The 22,805-nt window shown below is 37.4% G+C and overlaps 1 protein-coding gene across 1 annotated transcript in view; it reads left to right on the plus strand.

The window, feature by feature from the left end:
* Positions 1–17,581, plus strand: part of GNPTAB (N-acetylglucosamine-1-phosphate transferase subunits alpha and beta) — a 57,681-nt gene extending 40,100 nt beyond the window's left edge. The window contains exons 12-21 of the mRNA XM_032781935.2: positions 2,029–2,232; positions 3,631–4,757; positions 6,003–6,202; positions 6,507–6,726; positions 8,544–8,657; positions 10,622–10,707; positions 12,038–12,136; positions 15,150–15,317; positions 15,904–15,994; positions 17,404–17,581. Of these exons, the coding sequence (XP_032637826.2) occupies positions 2,029–2,232; positions 3,631–4,757; positions 6,003–6,202; positions 6,507–6,726; positions 8,544–8,657; positions 10,622–10,707; positions 12,038–12,136; positions 15,150–15,317; positions 15,904–15,994; positions 17,404–17,481 (2,387 nt within the window). The 3' untranslated portion in view covers positions 17,482–17,581. The remainder of the gene's footprint in view (positions 1–2,028; positions 2,233–3,630; positions 4,758–6,002; positions 6,203–6,506; positions 6,727–8,543; positions 8,658–10,621; positions 10,708–12,037; positions 12,137–15,149; positions 15,318–15,903; positions 15,995–17,403) is intronic.
* Positions 17,582–22,805: the final 5,224 nt, after the last annotated feature.

Below are 22,805 nucleotides of genomic sequence, written 5' to 3' on the forward strand. Positions count from 1 at the left end.
GACACAGCATCTAAAGGGCTAGCCACTGGTGGTGGTATGAGGTGAGAGTCTTGGCTTCACTCTTTGGAGTTCTCCAGAGAGGATTTACTGTTTGTGTCAAACTCAGCAATAAAACTGATGAGTTTCTACACTCACTAAAAGACTCTAGATTAACCCTCCGCTCCCTGAGAATTTACACCCTGGTGACAAAAAGAAAAAAACTACAGACAGGTGTATAGGCAAAGACCATCCCCTCTGCAAACATTCTATCACCAACGCCCAGCTGAGCCTCTGCGCAAGCAACAGAGTTCAAGAGACCTCAATTTTCAGGACCTTCTACTGCCACGACCTCCACCCATTTCCACTCACCTGCTAAAGGAGTGACTTTTAATGCCTCAGTCAACAATTGCCTACTTTTATTGATGCCAACCACTTCTGTTTCCCCTGCACCCCACAAATCTTTGGGGGAGTCTCACTTTTTGCCCACAATGGGGCTCTATCTTGACAGACAGGTTGGTTCTAGAAATCACTGACCATGGTTACTCCATCAAATTTCTCTCTCACGTGCTGTCCCCACCACAAACAGCCAATCCCTTTCCAGGGATGACTCTCATGAGGAGATTCTTTGCCAGGATGCAGACTCTCTTCCATCTCAGGGCAATAGAGTGAGTACTACCTCAGTGTCAAGCGAAAGAGTTCTGTTCCCCATATTTCATAGTCTACAAAAGATGTTACTAGTGATGTGTGAGAAAGAAAGAGTCCAGCTTGACTCTCAGTTCCCAGGCTATTAGTGCAGTAGTGGTACTTACGAGAAGAAAAAAAGGGCTTACTTGTGAATTTAGGAAACTGTATCTGGAAATTCATGATACAAAAAAACATGGAACACTACAATAGCAAGCCACTTTGCAGCAGAACTGTACTTTAAGAATATTTACTAAATAATTTTGCTCCTGTAGGATGTACAGTGACAACTGAGCTCAAGCAACCAGCAAGGGAGTAGCAAAAATCAGTTACCTACCATAAATTTGTCTTTATTTAAAATTTGGACAAATATATATTGATAATCTTACTTCTTAAGACCAGGGGTTTCCTATTCAAGATAGGGTTAATGTAGGGTAGATTTCATGGTAGCTTTTAGGGGAAGAGTTAGCATATGAACATAAGACTGGCTGTACGGATAAGCCCAAAGGTTCATCTAGCCCAGTATTCTGTCTACCAACAGTGGCAAATGCCAAGTGCCCTGGAGGGAGTGAATGTAACAGGTAATGATCAAGTGATCTCTATCCTGTCATCCGTCTCCACCCTCTGACAAGCAGAGGCTAGGAACACCATTCCTTACCCATCATGGCTAATAGCCATTAATGGACTTAACCTCCATGAGTTTATCCAGTTCTCTTTTAAATCCTGTTATAGTCCTGGCCTTCACAACCTCCTCAGGCAAGGAGTTCCACAAGTTGACTGTGCACTGTGTGAAGTAGAACTTCCTTTTATTTATTTTAAACCTGCTTCCCATTAATTTCATTTGATGTCCCCTAGTTCTTATATTATGGGAACAAGTAAATAACTTTTCCTTATTCACTTTCTCCACACCACTCATGATTTTATATACCTCTATCATATCCCCCTTCAGTCTCCTATTTTTCAAGCTGAAAAGTCCTAGCCTCTTTACTCTCTCCTCATATAGGACCCATTTCAAACCCATAATCATTTTAGTTGCCCTTCTCTGAACCTTTTCTAGTGCCAGTATATCTTTTTTGAGATGAGGAGACCACATCTGTGCGCAGTATTCGAGATGTGTGCTTATCGATTTATATAAGGGCAATAATATATTCTGTCTTATTCTGTATCCCCTTTTTAATGATTCCTAACATCTTGTTTGCTTTTTTGACTGCAATCAGCTAATGTTAAGATTTGTTGTTAGTATGTAAGAGTCTACTTTTTTTCAAACTAATTTTAACAATTGAGGTTTAAAATAGTAGCAGAGAGTAATCTATGTCAGAAGTAAGGGTTTTAATGGATGTTTTCCCCCCACATCCCTACCTTCTTTAGGGAACAGCGGAGGTAGTCGTTATGTTGCTGGTGGTGGTGGAGGTGGAGGATCAGGGAATGGCCCACCTTGGCAATTTGGTGCTGGAATCAGTGGAGTCTCTTATTGTAACCAGGGCTGTGCCAATTCCTGGCTGGCAGATAAATTCTGTGACCAGGCATGCAATGTCCTCTCTTGTGGATTTGATGCTGGTGACTGTGGGCAAGGTATGTAAAATACATAATTGATGGTCTTTATGTGAGAATTCTTCAGAACTGTATGTTACTCTTTTGTAGTTATTGCTTGTAGAGTCCCATGTTAAGACACTGCAGAGTTGAGGGAAAAGAGCTGTGAGTGTATTAACAGTTCGGGAAAATGCATATGGGTGGTTGTTTCATGAGCCAGTTCAAACTCGAAAGAGTGTTTTGGGCTGTTTGTATTTTTTCTTGAGCAGTTATTTATTAAGTATGGACAGGGAGTTTGGTGCTGTAGAGAACACAGAGTATCAAGTCCCTTGCCTCAAGTAGCTTACGTTTTAAATTAGAAAAATTCAACACAGAGACACAAGCACCATGTATCCAGATATGTAGGACTAATCTGAGTGAGGCATTTACAGACACTTACCTCTGAACTAGTATTGAAAGGCTTCACAGTATATTTTAAGGAATCATTTGAAGGAAGAGAAAATGTCATGGACACTAGGAGAGGGAGGGAGTTACAAGTATAAGGGATGGCATGGAAAAGAATGTGAAGATGAGAAAGGGAGCAAAATACAAAAAGGGCTTGGGAGGAGTGCAGGCAGTACAAAGAAATGAAAGCACAGAGATGTTGGTAGTGTGAAGCTATGCAGAGTCTTAAACCTTCCTGTAAGAAATCAGAATTTGATATTGATGACCAGAGGAAATTAATGGACCCGTTCAAAGAGGGGAGTGACATGGTCATAGTAGTTAAGTGGAAGATGTTAACAGCTTTTTATGTAAGTGGGAGGGGCTGAGCTGAGATGCAGAGAGGCCAAACGTTTTTGTTGTAGGAATAGAGTAGAAAGGACAAAAGCATCAGAGGTTGATGAGAGCTTGAATTTGGGGCATGGAGAAAGTGAGAGGAATACAGTAAGACACCAGCATAGCGTACTAGGAGGATGACAAACTTGTCAGCAGTGATGGAGATGATTGGGAGGAAGGAAGAAATTCATTTTGGCCATGTTGATTTTTGAGTTCTCTGGTCAAGATATGGTAAAGTAGTATAGTCCATCTAAACAAACATGAAACTCCATTAGAATGTGGTGAAAGCAAAATTTGGGGACATCCGTTATGATCTGTAGTTTAAAATAAGAGGGAAAGTGGTAATGGGCCACAGAAATGCTGGAGGTGGAAACTGAAAGTCTGATCATCACAGCTTTAGAGTTGCCACTGGAATGAATCACAAGTTTATAAATCTTAATATGTTATAAGATGGTGATCCATTATTAGGATAAATGAATGTGAAAAATTGGCAGTTACTGTAGTTATTAGTTAATAACTGTAGTTATTTTTGAGCTCACTCTGCTGATATTCTGATTATTGCTTAAAATAGGGGATTGAAGAAAAGTGACAGAGTGATAAATTATTAATTCTTTGTTTTTCCAGATCACTTTGACGAGTTGTACAAGGTGACTCTCCAGCAGAATCAGACCCATTACATTATTCCAAAAGGTGAATACCTGCCCTATTTCAGCTTTGCTGAAATAGCCAAGAAGGGAATTGAGGGTGCCTATAGCGATAATCCAATTATACGTCATGCTTCTGTTGCCAACAAGTGGAAAACTATCCACCTGGTAATGCATAGTGGAATGAATGCAACTGTGATCTATTTTAATCTTACATTTCAAGATAAAAGTGATGAAGAGTTTAAAATGCAGATAGCTGTTGAGGTTGATACCAGAGAGGAACCGAAATTGAACACAACTTCCACTCAGAAATCGGACACTTTCATTAACATTACACCTTCAGTATCAGAAGCTGAAATGATATTTGAGGATATTCCTGAAGAAGAACGTTTTCCAAGAGTCAGGAAACGTCCAAATAACACAAAGGAGAGTTTTCTTGAAGATGTGGTAATGCCACCAGTAAATGTGTCTTTCCTCCCTGAAGATGTTCAGCTGGCTCTGTGGAACCTGGATTTAAAGCTAGAAAATGGTGATATCACTCATAAAGGTTATAATCTATCAAAGGCTGCTCTTCTGAGCTCTTTCCAAATGTTACCTACAATGACAAAAACTATGAAGATGCCAGGTATGGAAAGGAAAGATATCTATGATGATGTAAAAGAACAAAAGAACCTTACTAGTTGGCACAAGCCTTATAAAGATTTAATTGTTGGCAAAATAGAAGCTGCAACAAAAAAACATGAAGCAGTTCCTTCAAAGTCTGTAGCTATAAAGAGTACTGTTGTGGCAATGAAGGTGAACAGTCAGTTTCCTCTAAAATCAATTTCTGAATCCATGCCTGTAATCCAGAACATGGGAAATAAAAATGGAACTCGAGAGAAAATACTGAATTCACTCATACCAAAAGAAACCCATAAGTCAAAAGATATTGGAAATGTGAGGACTGAAGAAGAGAAGAAGGTGGAAGTGGAAATAAACAATCGGCATGCTAACATAGATACAGCAGGCAACAAAGTGTTGCCAGGAAGGAAACTGCAATATTACACTGGAAGTGATCAAGGCTTTTTGCCATGGGAAAAAAATAAGTATTTCCAGGATCTTCTTGATGTGAGTATCCTAACTGCATAACACAGAATATATCACTTCAGAAGATTTGTCATTTTTGCTTTATGCATGATTTAATGGAACACAGTTAAGGTAAAATCATAGTGAAACATTGCTTATGTGACAAACTCTGAAATTATTAAAACCAGAGAGATTTTTTAAAAATCTGTTTTACTTTTAATTATTTTCACTGTTCAGTTACTTTCTATGCTTCTCCATGGGTGATGAAAGAACTGTCCAAGTTCACTTTTTCTCCTGTAGTTGTTTTTTAGTCAGTTTTGCGGTCTAGTTTTCATGCACTGGCACAATGCAACTGTTCAGGTTTACAGCACTGCAAGGGAAGGTTTAAATTAGTTCTCATGTAAATTTGTATATACATACAAAATTTTATTTTTCGTATGAACCCAGTCTTTTAAAAAAAATCCATCTCTATTTTTTGGGTCTAAAAGGTAAGTTAAGTGTCTATTTCATTATGCCAACAAAAACTTATAGGAACAGATCAAGAGAATACAGGAGGCAATCCTCTCCCAGATGCCTAGCCCAAAAAATTTGTTCTGGGAATCTCTGGAATGGAAGAAGGTGGAACACACAGTCATCTGGCAGAGGTTGCTCCTAATTGCTTTCAAGTAGTAGAGGTGCTCCATTTAAAATGTAAGATATTTTAAGTCTTTAAACTTAATCTTTGATTGGATTCTATGTAGGAAGAACCTTCATACTCCAGAGACCTGATTTTGTTAATTGTAGATGCATAGCCATCAAAGGGAATGCAAGATTATGTATATGTCCTACAACAAATAGTGGCTTTTCTATTAAAATTTAACAAATTAAATGAGGTTCCATGTGCCATTTCCTGTCAGCGCATGAGAGTTTTAAGGAAGGTCACATTTCAGGCCTCAGCTGTCACTATAAAAAAGAGAACTCCACTGTTTGAGCAAGAACATTTGACACAGCTTACAGTTTTACAAATACACCTCTACCCCGATATAACGCTGTCCTCAGGAGCCAAAAAATTTTTCCGCATCATGGGTGAAACCGCGTTATATCGAACTTGCTTTGATCTGCCAGAGCGCGCAATGCTTCCCCCCTCCCCCCGGAGCACTGCTTTACGGCATTATATCTGAATTCAGTTATATTGGGTCGTGGTTATATTGGGGTAGAAGTGTATGAAAAGACCTTAGTACTTCATTGGAATTATCAACATGCATGTGTGTTAGTATCTCTAATAATGTAACCCTATCATTTTGTTAGGAAGAAGAGGCATTAATTAAGCAGATGTCCTACTTTACTGATGGTAAACGAATTGGCAGGCAGTTGAAAGATACATTTGCTGATTCCCTCCGATATGTAAATAAACTTCTAAACAGCAAATTTGGATTTACATCTCGGAAAGTCCCTGCTCATATGCCTCACATGATTGACCGCATTGTTATGCAAGAACTACAAGATATGTGAGTATGCCTTTGTTTGAAATAAGGTGAAACTCCAGAGCTGTTGTAATTCTATCTTCTGTGTCTGCTCTCTTGAATTTATAACTATTCTTTGATGATTGACTGCCTATGGGTTGATAACTGTCTTTGTTAAACTTGTACTTTGACTTGGGGGAAGAGAGAATTTTTCCCTCACTAGGACAACAGTGTTAAGTAGTCTTTGGAGAACTTTTTGAACTTCAGTTGAGATACTTTTCTTTAGTAAGGAATGTTTCACTTTAAGGTGGCAAAGTAACGAATTGATTTTTATATTGTATCTGGACAGGTTTCCTGAGGAATTTGACAAGACCTCATTTCACAAAGTGAGACACTCGGAAGATATGCAGTTTGCTTTTTCATATTTCTATTACCTCATGAGTGCAGTTCAGCCACTGAATATTTCCCAGGTTTTTGATGAGGTTGATACAGATCAGTCAGGTATTTTGTCTGACAGAGAGATTCGCACATTGGCTACAAGAATACATGAACTGCCCTTAAGTTTACAGGTACATTTTCTTCAGGAACCATTTTTGTTGTTACTTTAGCTGTAAAATTCAATATGATCATTATTGCAAGAGAAAACAAGCACTGCAACATAAGGCAATTCTTAAATCTTAAACATACAATGGAAGTTTAACATGTGCTACTTTTTTTTTTTTTTTATAACATTCAGGCAAACTTTTACTACTGTTTTAACTATAGTAGAAAAGCAATCTGTTTTCTTCTGAATTCAGTAAGGCATTTGGTTTGAACATAATATAAAATGAAATGTTAAATGACTTAGTATTTGTTTATATTATAGAGGTGCCTAAAGGTCCTAACCAGGATTGTGGCCCCATTGTCCTAGGTTCAGTGCATATTGTGACAAAGTTCCTCCTCTACCTTGGTGGGTCCTGCGCTTCTTGGCAGATTTTGCTCACGTCAGTGATCTTCCCCACAGTCTGGGTCAACTCCTCCTGTGTCTGATCAGGAGTTGGGAGGTTTGGGGGGGAAACCCGGGCCTGCCCTCTACTCCGGGTTCCAGCCCAGGGCCCTGTGGATTGCAGCTGTCTATAGTACCTCCTGTAACAGCTGCATGACAGCTACAACTCCCTGGGCTACTTCCCCATGGCCTCCTCCAAACACCTTCTTTATCCTCACCACAGGATCTTCCTCCTGATGTCTGATAATGCTTGTCTCCTAAATCCTCCAGCAGTACACTCTCTCACTCTCAGCTCCTTGCCTTCTTGCTCCCAGCTCCTCACTCGCACTCCTTCTCCTCTGGCTCCTCCCTGCCTGACTGGGGTGAGCTCCTTTTTAAACCCAGGTGCCCTGATTAGCCTGCCCTGATTGGCTGCAGGTGTTCTAATTAAAGTAGCTATCTCCACTGCCTTCTAGAAAGGTCTTAATTGGCTCCAGGTGCCTTGATTAACCTGGAGCAACTGCCATTTGGTTACCATGGTCCTAGGGATTTGTTTAGCCTGGGGCTAACATACCTGTTTCTCAGTACTTTACTGTAGCCATCTGGCCTTGCCCCATCACAATATGCATAATAAGAGCGAGTCCCTGCCTTGAAGAACTTACAGCTAAATAGACAAGGCAGGTGGAGTGATGAGAGAAGGGAAGTAATGTCGTCTCTCTATAAGCTAAGATTTGAAAAAATTATAGTGTATATTTATAGTACACCCTAAGGCCCCATTGTGCTGGCCATTGTACAAACAAAAAAAAGACAGTCTCTGCCCTGAAGGGCTTGAATTTTAAAGACACAAACAGACAACGTGTATTATCTCCACTTTACAGATAGGGAGCTGAGGCACAAAGTAGGTAAGTGACTTGCCCCAAAGATCATGCAGGAAGTCAGTGACAGTGTTAGAGCTAAAGCCAAATCTCCGGTGTTCCAGGCCAGAGCTTTAACGAGAAGACCATCTTTCGTCTCTCTTCAATTCTTTCCTCCTCTCCTCCCCATTGTTAAATAACTTAAGTCATTTCAAATTTTGAAATTTATATGAAATCATCAGTGGTGCAATTTTATTGATGTTCAAATGAATACGGGAATTCTTTTGCTTTGGTTGTGCCTCTGTGGCCCTGATTCAGCCAAGTATTTAAGCATATGTCTAACCTTACGTAGGTGAGCAGCTCCATTGACTTTAATGGGACTACTCGTACTTAATACCTTGCTGAATAATAGCCTGTATGGGTATTTGATTTTGTGCAAAAATAGTCCAATACATTTTGTAGCTAATATTTTAAAGGTACTTTTAGACATTCTGAATATAGTATAATTATAGAACTGTGTTAGTGATAAAAATATGTAACGGATTTGTTTCTTTTCATCTTCTGACAGGATTTGACCAGTCTGGAGCAAATGCTGATAAATTGCTCTAAAGCACTTCCTGCCAACATGACTCATATTAATGTCATTCCTCCAACTCAGGAAGCTTATTATGATCCCAATCTGGTAAGAAAATATTTAGCCTAAAAGAAGTGCATTTTGTCTCATTTCCTGAGCTTGTATCTACTGAATTTGTTGCTTTCTCTGCACAATTTTAAGAGTAATTCACAAAAAATATAGCATGTATGCAGATTTCAATCTTTTAAGGTATAAAACTGTTATAAATCACACTTCTAGTTGTTAAGATCAGGAAATAGTCTCCACAAAAGTAAAAAATTCAAATTTTAATATACATGAGATTTATAAGGTCCTTTTTTCAAAACGTGAAATATAGTTCAGCATGTTGAACTAGAGAGGCAATATGCACTGTACTCATTTATCTGAGGGTTTTGATGTCTCTGGGCAAGTCTTGATCTGGAATGTTTCCTATTTGGTGAAGAGATCAGCTCTGTGTACCTAGTCTTCTGATGCCATCCTCACAATTCAATCGGAATTACTCAAAGATATCAGACTTTTAGTGTGGTTTAGGCTTCCAGTGCCTAAATCACTTTTAAAAATGAGACTTGGGCTATGTCTACCGTCGGAGTGCTTTGCTGGTTAGGTATACTACTGTATTATAATGGCAAAGCACTCCTAGTGTGAACTCATCTTTTGCTGGTATAATTTATTCCATACCCCCTGAGTTAAATGAAGTATACCAGTAAAATTGCAGTTTGCCCATATAAGCTGGTCTATACTAGAGGCTTTTTTTGGCACAGTTATGTAGGAGAATGATCACACCTATTCACACCCTTGACTGACATAACTATGCTGGCAGAAGTTTTGTAGTGTAGATATACCATTAGGCTATGAAGTCATTTCGTTGCTTTTGAAAAATTTGCTCTAGTGCTTTGCTAAATTGGGGCCTTAAGGCTTTATAGGTTCAAACCAATACTTTGTGGTACATTGTACTCAGAAATGAAGTTGGTAGGCAGAGCACAGAGTAATGTACTTCCAATGACAGTCTTTTTAAAATATATGAACTTGTGTACCAAGGGGACCCAGGCTGCCCTAAAGGAGCTGGTTCTTTTCAGTTGTTTCTTCAGCAAGACTCGAGATACTCATCTGCCTGGTCTGATGAAATGTAAATGTATATTTGGGAATGCTCCAGAATCCAGATATTCAACACATTGCAGTCCAGATTACCTCACTGTCTTTTGTGGTATCCATACCTTTGTGATCATCTGAGTGTAGTTTGCAAAACTATTCAATGGTTCAGTCTGTAGGTTTGTCAGTAAAGTGAAACTTTGAGGAGAGACAATAAACTTTACTTGGGATAGAATTAAAAGTAAGTCTAAATAGTTAGGAACAATTTTAAATTATTTTAATCTCTTTGGAGTGCTAATAAACTGTCACTAATCTAAGCACTAATCAGGAGTACTAATATTATCATTTTTAAGTCCACTCCAAATAGTGACATAACAGTGTTTGTTTTTAGCACAGAGGTAGAATTTATTTTACTTTTTTGGGTTGCAAGGGCTAAATTTGTAGGAATGAGTGTAGCGCTGTAGAAAACTTCCCTTGGGAATAGAGATTTAGTTCCTAGAATTGTTGTTTCTACATAGTTCAGACTAGGAATAATACGGTTAATACCCATCAGCTGTTCTTCAGGACTTGCCTGACCAATTTTACTTGTTGGCATTGACTGGCTTGCATCAGGAATGCCAAAATCAGCTGTCCAACCGGCTTCAACTACTGAATATTGTATTAGGGCTGGAATGCAGAAGCTAAATAGAAAGTATAACAAATACTAATATTAGAATGCATCAACATCCCTTCTTTTTCTAACTAAATTGATTGTTTCTCACAATACATAACAATAAATACTATTTATTGTTTTTCATCATAGGAACAAAGTTTTGTATAGTTCTCTGGAGACTGTAGATCTCTGTTCTTTTTATAATGCATTTCTTTCCAGGAGACTTTTAAAAATATAGTTTATAAAGTAGTTATTCAAGGATGTTGTTTATCCTAGTTGTATTTTCTTACAGCCTCCAGTGACTAAAAATCTCCTAACTAATTGTAAACCTGTGACTGACAGAATTCGTAAGGCATACAAGGACAAAAACAAATATAGGTATGTTATATTACTTTTATTTTTTATAATTGTTTGTATAATATTTGTAAACACATAGTAATAAGATGAGAGGTGAAAATGTGTAATTCATAGAATATCAGGGTTGGAAGGGACCTCAGGAGGTCATCTAGTCCAACCCCCTGCTCAAACAGACAGATTTTTGGCCCAGATCCCTAAATGGCCCCCTCAAGGATTGAACTTACAACCCTGGATTTAGCAGGCCAGTGCTCAAACCACTGAACTATCCCTCCCCCAACTAAGCTAGCCCTTTACCCAACTTTGTAAAGCTTTATCCAGTGCTTTTCATCTGATGACTTCAAAGTATTATTTTGTGCTTGTTTACTAATCTATGGAAAAGGTTTTTACAAAGTGCTCCAAGCAAGGGAGAGAGTTTTGGCCCAGAACTATTGGACCTGCAGGTTCAGATCCTGAAAGAATTGAACTAGTCCTTCCATCCTGTGAAGAAAATTAATTTAATTGTAAGGCCCACATCTTGCAAAGACTTATGCACCTTTATACACTGTGAGTAGTTTCATTGAAGGCAGTGGAAGTAATCACAGTTTTGTTAAGTTAAACGTGTGAGTCTTTGCAGGAATTGGTCATAAGATCAGAGTTTTAGGTAGTCCTCTATAATTAAAATACTTTTTTCCCTTCAGACTTTCAGAGGGGAGAGTGAAGGGGCTGGGGAGAGATGGAGAGAGAGTGGTGGTTTTAAGAACATGTGATGCAAACATAATAAAGCATACGCTGTAAATAGTAGAGGCTTACATAGTTTACAGGAAGTCTCATTAACATTCTCCCTCTGAGACCACTAGTTAACCAATAAAAACAGCAAAGAGTCCTGTGGCACCTTATAGACTAACAGATATTTCGGAGCATGAGCTTTCGTGGGTGAATGTACATGCATCCTATGAAGTGGGTATTCATCCACAAAAGCTCATGCTCCAATACGTCTGTTAGTCTATAAGGTGCTGCAGGACTCTTTGCTGCTTTTACAGATCCAGACTAACATGGCTACCCCTCTGATAGTAGTTAACCAATGTGAGTATGAGAATTCAGGTCTTAATTTTCCAACAGGTTAATAACAATTTTTTTTAAAACGTAAAGAAAAGAGATTGTGTAAGAGCACCGATCGTAGTGAGTTGTCTTCCTTGAGTAAATATGTTGAGAGAGGTTAATCAAATTTTAAACTACTATGGGGGAGGGGGTGAAATGACAATCAGATGTAGACCAATGCAGCAATAAGACATGTAATTTGTAGAATGTCATGTTTGTAATGTCTGATTTATGCTATTATGCTAATTTTTAAAATTGTTCTAATAATACTAAGGTTTGAAATCATGGGAGAAGAAGAAATTGCTTTCAAAATGATCCGCACCAACGTTTCTCATGTAGTTGGTCAGCTAGATGATATAAGAAAAAATCCCAGGTACGCATTAATTGTTTTCTGTGTTTTGAGATTGCTTTATTTTCCCTTGAGACAGCTTCAAACATCTCATTTTATAGGGTGTTTTTACTAATATTTATTAGGTGTAAGGGAATTGTGAGTAAAAATTACTTTTTAAACATCAGGTTGCAGTCTTAATCATAAATAAAATTTATTCTGTCACTAGCACTACAACTTATTAACTATTTTCATTCCATACTTTTTCTGCTACATTATTTTCATATTTATAATGAACTAGAGGTGTTGAATATTCTAGAAAACATGATGAAATTGTGAAGACCATTCACGCAGTCATGTAGATTAACTTGTGTATCTGACTTTTTGATTCACCACTGCTAAATGTTTATATTTATAAAACCATTGGAAATTTGCAGAAAACTTCAGCTTCTGCGCTGAGAGTTTAATCTTGAGTAGGATTCTAGAGATCACAAACATACCACCTCACAGGCTTTAAAGAATTGACCACTTTGTGATCTGTTTTGTACATATATTTGAATGATATATGAAACATTTGAAGACACTGAATATTACAGTATGTAGGTATTTGTCTAAACATTTTTTGAAAGATCCTTTGTTACCAAATAAGTGTGCTGATTTACTTTGTATATAGTGTCAAATGTTCTGCCCCACCACCTCGGGATATTTCTATGTGGCCTGTGGCAGCTGAGCCCTGGTTAACAGACTCGGGCTTGCGCTGTTGCACTGCAAATAGCTGTGTAGATGTTCCAGCTCTGGCTGGAGCTTGGACTCTGAAGCCTAGAGAGGAAGATGGGCTTCAGAGCCTCGTGAGCCTGCGTTCTGAAGGTTCCTGTTGTGAACTGCTGCTCGCTGTGTAGACAATACCTTCAATTATAGTTAACTCTGCAAGGAGTAGAAAGAAAATAGAAATGTTGAATCTTAACCTCGCGTTCCCCCTTTGCTCTTACACTTCTGGAGTAACTTGCAGGTGGCATTATTTATTAGAGTAGGACATGCGGAGTCAAAAGAATTGAGTTGTAGTCCCAGCTTGTCCACTGATTCAGTATTGGAGCTTGGGCAACTCAGTTAACTTCTCCCTGTCCTGCTTTCCTCATATGTAAAATATGATAATGCTTAAATAATAAATAAAATATATGGAGATATACCTATCTCATAGAACTGGAAGGGACCCTGAAAGTTTATTGAGTCCAGCCCCCTGCCTTCATTAGTAGGACCAAGTACTGATTTTGCCCCAGATCCCTCAGTAGCCCCCTCAGGGATTGAATTCACAACCCTGGGTTTAGCAGGTCAATACTCAAACCACCGAGCTATCTCTCCCTCAACTGAGCTACCCCCTTACCGAACTTTGTAAAGCCTTATCCAGTGCTTTTCATCTGATGACTTCAAAGTATTATTTTTTGCTTATTTACTAATCCGTGTAAAAGGTTTTTACAAAGTCCTCCAAGCAAGGGAGAGTTTGTGGTCTAGGCATCAGTTTTGGCCCAGAAATATTGGACCTGCAGGTTCAAATCCTGAAAGAATTGAACTAGTCCTTCCATCTTATGAAGAAAATTAATAAAAATCCATTGTTTGCTGTCCGATAGGTCGTCGGACAAAACCTTGAAAACAGAGGTGCTTTCTATTCTTGTTGGATATTAAATATCCATTTGTTTTGCCTCATTCTACTAAGACAAAATATCTCGTCTGCTCACTACTGTGTAGAGCAATGTATGCCAGTTTTCCCGGTTGCCAGACAGATTCTAAGGCAATGGGCAGAGTGTAAAGATCTAGGTAGACAGTGTCCTTCATCCCAGAGAAAGTAGCATGGTGATAGTGAAGCTTTATATAGGTAGCTGGTGAACCATTTTTAGATCTTTTGGAAGGTCTGGTGCTAAATACATGCAAAATATTATTTTCTCCACTCTTTGAAAGGACACTTTATACTGTACGCAGCTGACTGAGCCCATTTCTTAACAAAGGTTAGCAGTTACCAGGCATATGTTACCAGATATGATTTCTTTCTTTGAGGAAAAAGTAAGGCTCTTTTGTCTTGCAATATAAATAGGGTATTAAACCTTGCCTATATGTAGGAAAGGGCATTTTGCTGCCAGACGCCACCTCAGAGTGGCCAAGGATACACAGCTGTCAGGCAGACGGTATGCTTCTTCAGTTACAGCAAATCACACTACCTAGATCTCAATGTCTTTCTATTTGGACTCTATACTAGAGGCATTGTGGGGATCCTGGTTTATTGGTGATTTTCATATACATTCTAGAGACAAAGTGCATAAGGTAATATCTTTTATTGGACCAACTTCTGTTGGTGTGAGAGACAAGATTTCAGGCTACACAGTTTCCCAGTAAAAGTGGTTTGTTTGTTTTTTCCTGACTACCAAACCTTTAAGCTCAGCCTGGGGTCTGTAAATCAAGTTATGTTCTGTCTGGCTTGTGTGTCATCATCACCAGTAAAGTGTTATCTGGGCCAAATATTGCCCTCAGTAAAAGTATTACCTTCCATTGCTTCACATGAGAGCCTCTGAAAAATGCAGTATAAATGGTTAAACTGTTAGTATTGTGCTGCAGCACCTAATACTGTGCAACTCAATTGATCATTTATGATATTGAGAGAATAACATGCATTACTAGTGACCCATGAAACTATCCTGCTAGTGTTGTAGTTTGGGGCTTCCATTCTCTGTGATCTCTATAATCAACAGAGGGCTATCAGATGATTCACTCTTAAACATCTGCCGTTAATTCCATTAGAGGGCAGTGCTGCACATAAACACAGGTACAGGACAGATGCAAATATAATATGTTGTTAGGTACAACACTTGGGCTTCTTGCCACCCTACGTGCTCAGTGGATGAGGAAGGCCTTGACTTCTAACACCTGAAAAATGAATCAGAGAATGCAAAGATAAGGAGTGCTGTTACCTGTATTCGAGTATATCTATATTCACCAAAAATACAGTTCGCAAATAGGATATTTCTTTTAGTATAATAACAAAGCTAACACTGACTCTTCATTTTTCTAGAAAATTTGTTTGCCTAAATGACAACATTGATCACAATCATAAGGATGCTCAGACAGTGAAAGCAGTGCTTAGGGATTTTTATGAATCAATGTTTCCCATACCATCTCAGTTTGAACTGCCAAGAGAATATCGCAACCGCTTCCTTCATATTCATGAGCTTCAGGAATGGTAATTTTTTCAGATTCTCTTCCTCATTCTGTGTGATCTATTGTGTTGTATCAGCATCTAACTCAATGTATGGAACAGCTGCTAAGGGGTGAGTGCTGGGCAGGCTCTGCAACTGCCTCCCCAGGGCCTTCCACACTGCTGCTCTCCTCGGAGTCCCCCTCTGCAGGCCTCACGTGATCCTTTAGCATATTCTGACAACCCAGTGTTGGGTTTAGAACATGATGAAATGTTGTTAAGTCCAATTTTAGCTACAATTGAGTTTAAACCATGTTTAAACATGGTGGCCTTATATTTGAAACTATATACTGTGGATTGGGCCCAAGAGTTGTTCCAGCATGCTGCTAAAGCAGTTAGCTGAAACCAAAGAGAGTTGTTTATGATAAATATGTGCGGACCTTATGATGTACATTACAAAATTTTTTTTGCCTTTTAAACCAAGTTATATAAGGGTAAATTGTTACACAACAGCTTTTTTTTCCCTCTTTATCTGGATATTTTTACTCCATGGAATATTAGGAACTTTACGATATGTCATTGCAAAGGTACAAACATTAATATATAAAACTCTGTTTCCATCTTTATATAGGAGAGCATACAGAGACAAGCTAAAATTTTGGACCCATTGTGTTTTAGTGACATTGATTGTGTTTACAGTCATCTCATTTTTTGCTGAACAGGTAAAAGTTATAATTTCATCCAATTGGACTTTAGTAGTATACAGTGTCATCTCTATAAAATGAATTAATTTTTTTTAGGGGTTTTGAGAAATAGCTGAAGTACTGTTTTGTGGCATACGAAATACATGTAGTAAAGAAGTTTTGGAACAATAAAGGAAGGAAGACACCACAACCAACGTTTTCAGAAGTGATTCGTGATTATGGGGTGCCTCTTTTTTCAGGTGACTTGCGATTCCTAAAGGATCCTGACTTTCAGGGTGGGTGCTGAGCACCTTTTGAAAATCAGGTCCACTTAAGGTGTGTCAGTTTAGGTCCTCAAAATACCAGTCACTTTTGAAAATCGTAGCCTGTAAATATTTCTGTCAGTCAAAAGCAAAATAAGATAACACTAGGAAAAATTGAAAAAATACTAATCAGCTGGTCCAGACAGTATCCAACTTAGGGCAGACGGCATCTGATCCAAAGCCCACTGAAGAAGTCATTTGAAAGACATCTGTTGACTTCAGTGGACTTTGGATTATGCCCCAAAAGAAAGTCTCCAATTCTGCAAACCCTTAGGCATGAAAATTATTATTTTTGAGTCCCTTTGAACTCAAAAATAGTCAGTGGAACTAATCACATATTTTTGTTTGTAGGATCAGGGCCTTAGATAACAAACTTCTCACTGAAAATTATGTTTGTCTGTTATGTTTCCTGTTAATAAACCTTATTTCTATTGTAGTGTTTGTATTTGATGGAAAAAAATAATTGAACCATGCTGTTGTCCAATTTCTTTTCCTGTGTATCTGTTCTATGCTGCTATGTTAATCTTGTTCACTCTTTCCATGATCTGATGAGGAGAGTGTGATTCTTGAAAATTTGCTCATTATATCTTTATTTAGTTCTATAAAAAATGTCACCTACAGCTCTTGTGTGTGCTGCCCTTCCCCAACATTCCCAGTTTACAGCTTTTTTAGCTACTGGAAACTCCTGCTGTATAAAAACTTGGCTTAGAAGATATAAGAAATTGATTTAGTGCAAGGACTAAAGCTCTAAATTTTATTTTTAAAAACAGACAGATTTGTGGTAATCCTCTTGTAATTAGTTGTGCCCAGTTATTTTATTAAGTTAGTTAAAATATACATTTTCAGATTTAGTATATTTATCAGTCTTGGAAATAATCACTCACTGTATTGCCCCAGTGTTCTTGACCCAGACATTGACAAATCTAATAGAGACACCTAAGCCTAATAGAAGAGAGTTTGAGTAACTGCTCCCTTCTTCTTGTGTTGTGAAAAAATTGAGAGATTTTATACTTGATTGATATGAAATGGTCAAGGTTGTATGGGGTTTGTGGGAAGAAAGTTTGATGACCTGTTCTCCTTTGATGCTTGGGAGAACTAAATATTAATTATTTTTTAATCTTTCAGCTAATTGCACTTAAACGAAAACTTTTTCCGAGGAGGAGGATCCAAAAGGAAGTTGGTCATGAACGAATCAAGGTTTAGAAGAGCTTTGCTTGGAAATCAGTCTACCTCAAGATGTAATAAGCATTTAAAATTGTTATTGGAGAAGTGTCTTTATGATGTAACATTTAGCTAGTTTGACATGAAGAAAAAAAGTCAAATATCCATAAATTATAGTCTTCATGGCGCTGCGAGTAACACGCAAGCTCCTGACATTATGAGATGGGGGGGAAGTTAAGAGTGTGCATTGGCAGTTCTCAACTGGTTTTACTTTACAAGCATTAGCTCACGGATATGTTATCCTTTTTATAAAAAGGGTTACTGAAACAAACCTAGCTGCATTTAAAGCAGTGGACGTTGCCAACTAAGTATAATGTTGGAAAGTTAAACTGTTCAGGATTAACTAGAAAATGTCCCTAACCTTGCATTCCAAAGCATTTTGCAGATTGCTTAATTAATGAATACATTTGTGTTGATGCTGTTTTTCCATTTTTAGAAGTAAAACAGGATAATTGTTTAATTTCCCAATTAGATATAGTCTACATTTAATGACATTTACATTGTTTAAATACACCAACAAGGCAACCTCAAATTGGTGGTATCTAATGAGGAATTTGGATGATATATATCCTAATGATATAATCAAGAATCAAAACTACTGGTACTATTATTTTAAAGATTTTATTTCTCACCTAATTCATTAAATTGCCAGGAATACTGTGGTATTGTTTGTAGGCCTAATTACAAAGAGAGAGCGCTATAGTCAAGTAAAAGTAACTAGGATGTTGTTATTTTACAAGCATTGTAAATATACAAGCAAAAGTGCCTCATCATATGAATGAGTAATATATTGTTTTAATGTTGCATTGTATTACAGCGATGTTTCATTTCTGAATTTGGTAATTATATTCTTATATGAAGCATTAATGTTTTAAAATTTGGACAAGCACAAGCAATCCTGTCATACTTTAAGACCGGTGTCAGGGTAGCAAGATTTTTAAGGGGGAGACAATACTGAGACTCTTTTCAAGCAGATATTTTTGACAGAGTACTTGCAATCATAGTTATTAACAGTAGTCTTCTAAAATCACTTCACTAATTATTTTATAATTGGAATATGAGGTATACAATACATTGTGTGCTGTAAGATATTCAGTTTGTTTTAAAGGAAACTAAAGTCTTGTGATAAACAATGAAGTTATTTTGGTTTATTCGGTTCTTGCTCTAGAGGAAAAGAAAATACATCCAATTTAGTAAATTACTCACACCTATTATTCCTGTAGACTTTACTTATCATTAGAAATATTCAAAGGTAACTCTAATTTGTTTTCACATAATCCAGTGCATACACAGATTGTTAAACCAAATAGAATCTAATTTGTAAAACATTTTAAAATATAAGCATTTGTATTTTTTTTAGTATTTCATACTAGAACACCCCAGATATATTTAATATGCGGTGACACATTAAAGTAAACACATAGCATATAAAATAAGCAGTTTATATCTGCCCTACTTTCAGTTGTCGAAGTCTTCTATTTTGGCAGAAATGTCAAGGATGGTAGAATACTTCAACAAATGAAATTACAGGAAAGCCAGGATGAAATAAAGTTAGATTTTTAAAACTTTTTATTTTAAGAAGACACTCACTCTCAAGTAGATTAAGTCCAAAATTTGATCTACCTTAAAATTGTTTTAGTATTCTGCATCGTATTATTTTTAAGTACTTGAGTATAAGAAATGATTAAAGAAAAATAACTACAGGGCCAGTTTTTCAAAACTTTTGTCTAAGTTACATGTGCAAATCATGAATTTCCATATACAGAATGCCCGTTCATTTGTGCAGTTTAAACAAACAGTTTTGAAAACTAGATTCATATTATTTTGTTTTATTGCACCAATAGCCAGCCAGCAGACAGAGCATAAATTAACTGATGAAATTTATTTCCAGATCTGTGTCAATGTCTGTGATAGAGATATCAAAAAGAAGGAAAGCAAACAGAGCTGAAAAAAATTGGGTGTAGGAGGAAAATATTATCTCAATATTTGGTAAATTGGAAAGGACAAAATTAGTGAAGTAAAATATTTTCAGTCTTCTATGAGGTTAAAGAACAGAGAGTAGAAATCAAATGATCAATAAAAAGTTCTTGACAATATATTTTATCTTTGAGCTCACTTTTTAGAATTTTTTATGTAATTGTAATGTAGTTAGATAAAATAATTGGGAGAGATGAAAACTTCATTAAGACCATATTCTGACGAAGAAGCATATAGATTCACTACGTGGTTTGAGAAAAACAAAATCTTAAATTACTTTCTTTTTCTGGAATTTTCTCTGCAATATGGTTGTTACGAGCAATATGATTGTTCTGAGCCATATGATGATCACCACTTAATAAAGCAGGATATCAGAAATATGCTACCACTATAATGTCTGCCAGCAGCTGACAGCTTACTCATATCATTTTTGCCTCAAAGGTCATATATTGTCATCTTATTTAAAACATTTACTTTTGAAGTGACCTGTTTCAAATACAATAGCTCTTAAAACCGAAGGAAAATTTTATGCAGAAATTAGCATGTGAATCAATATTAAAGTCCAGAGAGAAAGGACTTTCAGAACTTGGCTACATTTAAAGCTTTGGATCCTCTAAATTGCATCACTTTCTTCAGTAGTAAAATTAGTGAATATCACCTGTTGAAAATTATTTTTCCTATAACTAAAAAGATTGTCTCTAGCATATGATCCATAAATCGTAAAATGCATGTCATAACCTTCTAGCTCAGGGGTTTTTGGCTATTGTCCATAACTTTGTCAGCAAGGAGTCACTTGAGGCAAAAAATAAATCTTCGGATATGAGACGTCAAACAATTTGACCATGAACATTAACGTAACATTTGGTAGTATAAAGCTAAAAATTGACTGTACAATAGGCTATTAAGGCCTCAGTCCAGCAAGGAGCTCTGTGTGGGTGAACCCTTGCATCCGCACAAATGTCCTAACAGAACTTGGATAGATACCATTTCAATATGCTGAGAGAGACTGTCTTTGTGAGTGCCTTTGGAATAGAGCAGGTAAATTATGAGTAAAATTGAAAAATTATCTATAAATAAATCACATTTTAAAAACATTGTTTACATTTGAAACATTTTGATAGTGTCAGCTTTTTTCCTTATTCACCATTAGCAAAGTATTAATAAATTTAGCATTTTATTACCTAGTGTCTCAAGGGGCCTTTTTTTAGGGCATGTTTCAAAGCCCAGTAAGTTACTGGAAGTCTTTGAATTGTCTTTAGTGAACTTTGGATCAGACTCTTAAGGCCTGATTCAGCAAGACATTTGAGCACAGGAATAATCACATTGAAGTCAAAGGGACAGCTCGTGGTAGGCAGATGCTTAACTACCTTCCTAAATTGGGTCCTGTGTGTTTCCATTAGAAACCACATTTAAGGAAGTGAAATGTTAAATATAAAAGTATTAAATAAGGAAGAAATATTAAATAGGTTCGGGTAGATTTTCAAATACCTTTTGTAAAATCATTGTTAAATTGATTATGCTGGTTTTGAATCGGTTTGAAAACTATAGAAATATCAGTTCATAGATACATTTTTTGGATTAACACTTAGGAAAAAAAAGATATTTTTTGCAAAGAATGCCACTGACACTTGAGCTCTAGAAACAAGATAATATAGCTCATTTTCTTCTTTCTTTCATGGGTGTTTAGATATTTAACATAGTCACTGATTTAGAATGGTTAACTTGAAGATCCTGTCAGGCTTTCTAAAATATAATGTCTTTATTACCTGTAACACCTAGTAGGACCCTAAAAAAGGAATTAAATTTGTGCAAGAGCACTCTCTTATTTGATGTCACCAGTAAAAAGAGTGACAGTGGAACGAGGAAAATTCTCATTATTTAGTAAATTGCAAAGCTTGTTAGAGGATGTTAACCTGTCTTGAAGAATGCATGGATTGCTGAAAGGGCTGAATCTTCAGGCTTTTATACACTGTGAACTTGATGAGCATAGCTATAGCACAGAATACTCTGCATTAGCTATTCCAGAATAACTCCCAGTATAGACAAGGTCTTAATCTTCCAAAGAATATGCATCTGTAAAAGAAAAAAAATGTGAGCAGTGTTTTTGGACTTAGAGAATCTTGTGCCATGCAGCGTCCTCCAAAAATGTGTTTTTGACAGTTCCCTTTGTAAAAATTACATCATCCTTCTTCCTGTTAGTTTTACTGTAATTTCCAAGTTTTCAGTGGGCTGAATAACTAAAATCTCATTTTTGCACATGGTTGATCTTCAACTACTTACATGCTTATTTTTATTCATTTCTAATTCAAGCTATTACAAAATCAATTATGCATGGGTGCATTGTACAATAAAACATTTCTGGATGTTGATTAGTGTCTACCAATGTATCGTCTTATTCTGTCTTTGCTTGGTGTGTCTTTTCTGGACGTTCAAGGAAAGGAGTCTGTCTTTTCTATTAATTTACATTTACTGTATACATTATATTTACCATTCTAAAATTCAGCCACCATTTAGATTGATGGTGGCAAACATCCATTGCCCAGCACAATGTACAGCCCTGGCAAAAGGCAAATATTGCTCAGACGCTTTTGTGAAAAATGCATAGGGACATTTAATATCCATGTAAGCAGAAACACCCTGTGGAGGATAATGAAAGTGGGTTTGGTCCTTCTGTGTAAAATGTATGTGGATATATGGGAGGGTGAATATGTATGAAGAAGTGGATGTATAGGTGCCTGGAGATGAGAGCTTGTGGTGAGTGAAAGGGTCTGTGATGTTGGGGTGGCTGGATGTAGATACCCATCTGGAGACACACATATTGACCAGGAGCTGATTTAGGTGAAATAGAGTGGATTTGGGGGCTATTCAGTCCCTTTACCCAGGTTCTTTGCGTGAGTCAATCTTCTGGAGCACACAGGCACAGGCGGGGGATGAGTAGCACCAGGATTCACCTTTTGGGGGAGGAGTGGGAAGAGGGAGGAATGACCGGCTATTGGAGACAAAACTATATTGTGAAAGGTCCCCTAAGCACTGAAGTGAGTGTAGCCCAGTGGGGGTTGAGAGGAGACTAGGTTTCTGTGCTAGAGCAGGGAAGGCACGTACTGCCCAATGCTGCTGTTTTTGTCCTGCTCCAATTGGTTTAGAGCTGATGACTGCTTATCATGGGGGAAAGGGGGAGAGAAGTTAGGCTTTTAGGGGATCTAAGCGTGGCAGGGATTGAGAAGCTGGGTTATCAGGGGATCAGTGTATGGGGGGGATGGAGAAGCTGGGCTGTGAGGGAATTAGAGGGAATAGGGGGGTGGAGAGACTGGGCTGTGAGTGGATGGGGG

The sequence above is a fragment of the Chelonoidis abingdonii genome, chromosome 1 (assembly GCF_003597395.2).
Source record: "Chelonoidis abingdonii isolate Lonesome George chromosome 1, CheloAbing_2.0, whole genome shotgun sequence".
Lineage (NCBI taxonomy): Eukaryota > Metazoa > Chordata > Testudines > Testudinidae > Chelonoidis > Chelonoidis abingdonii.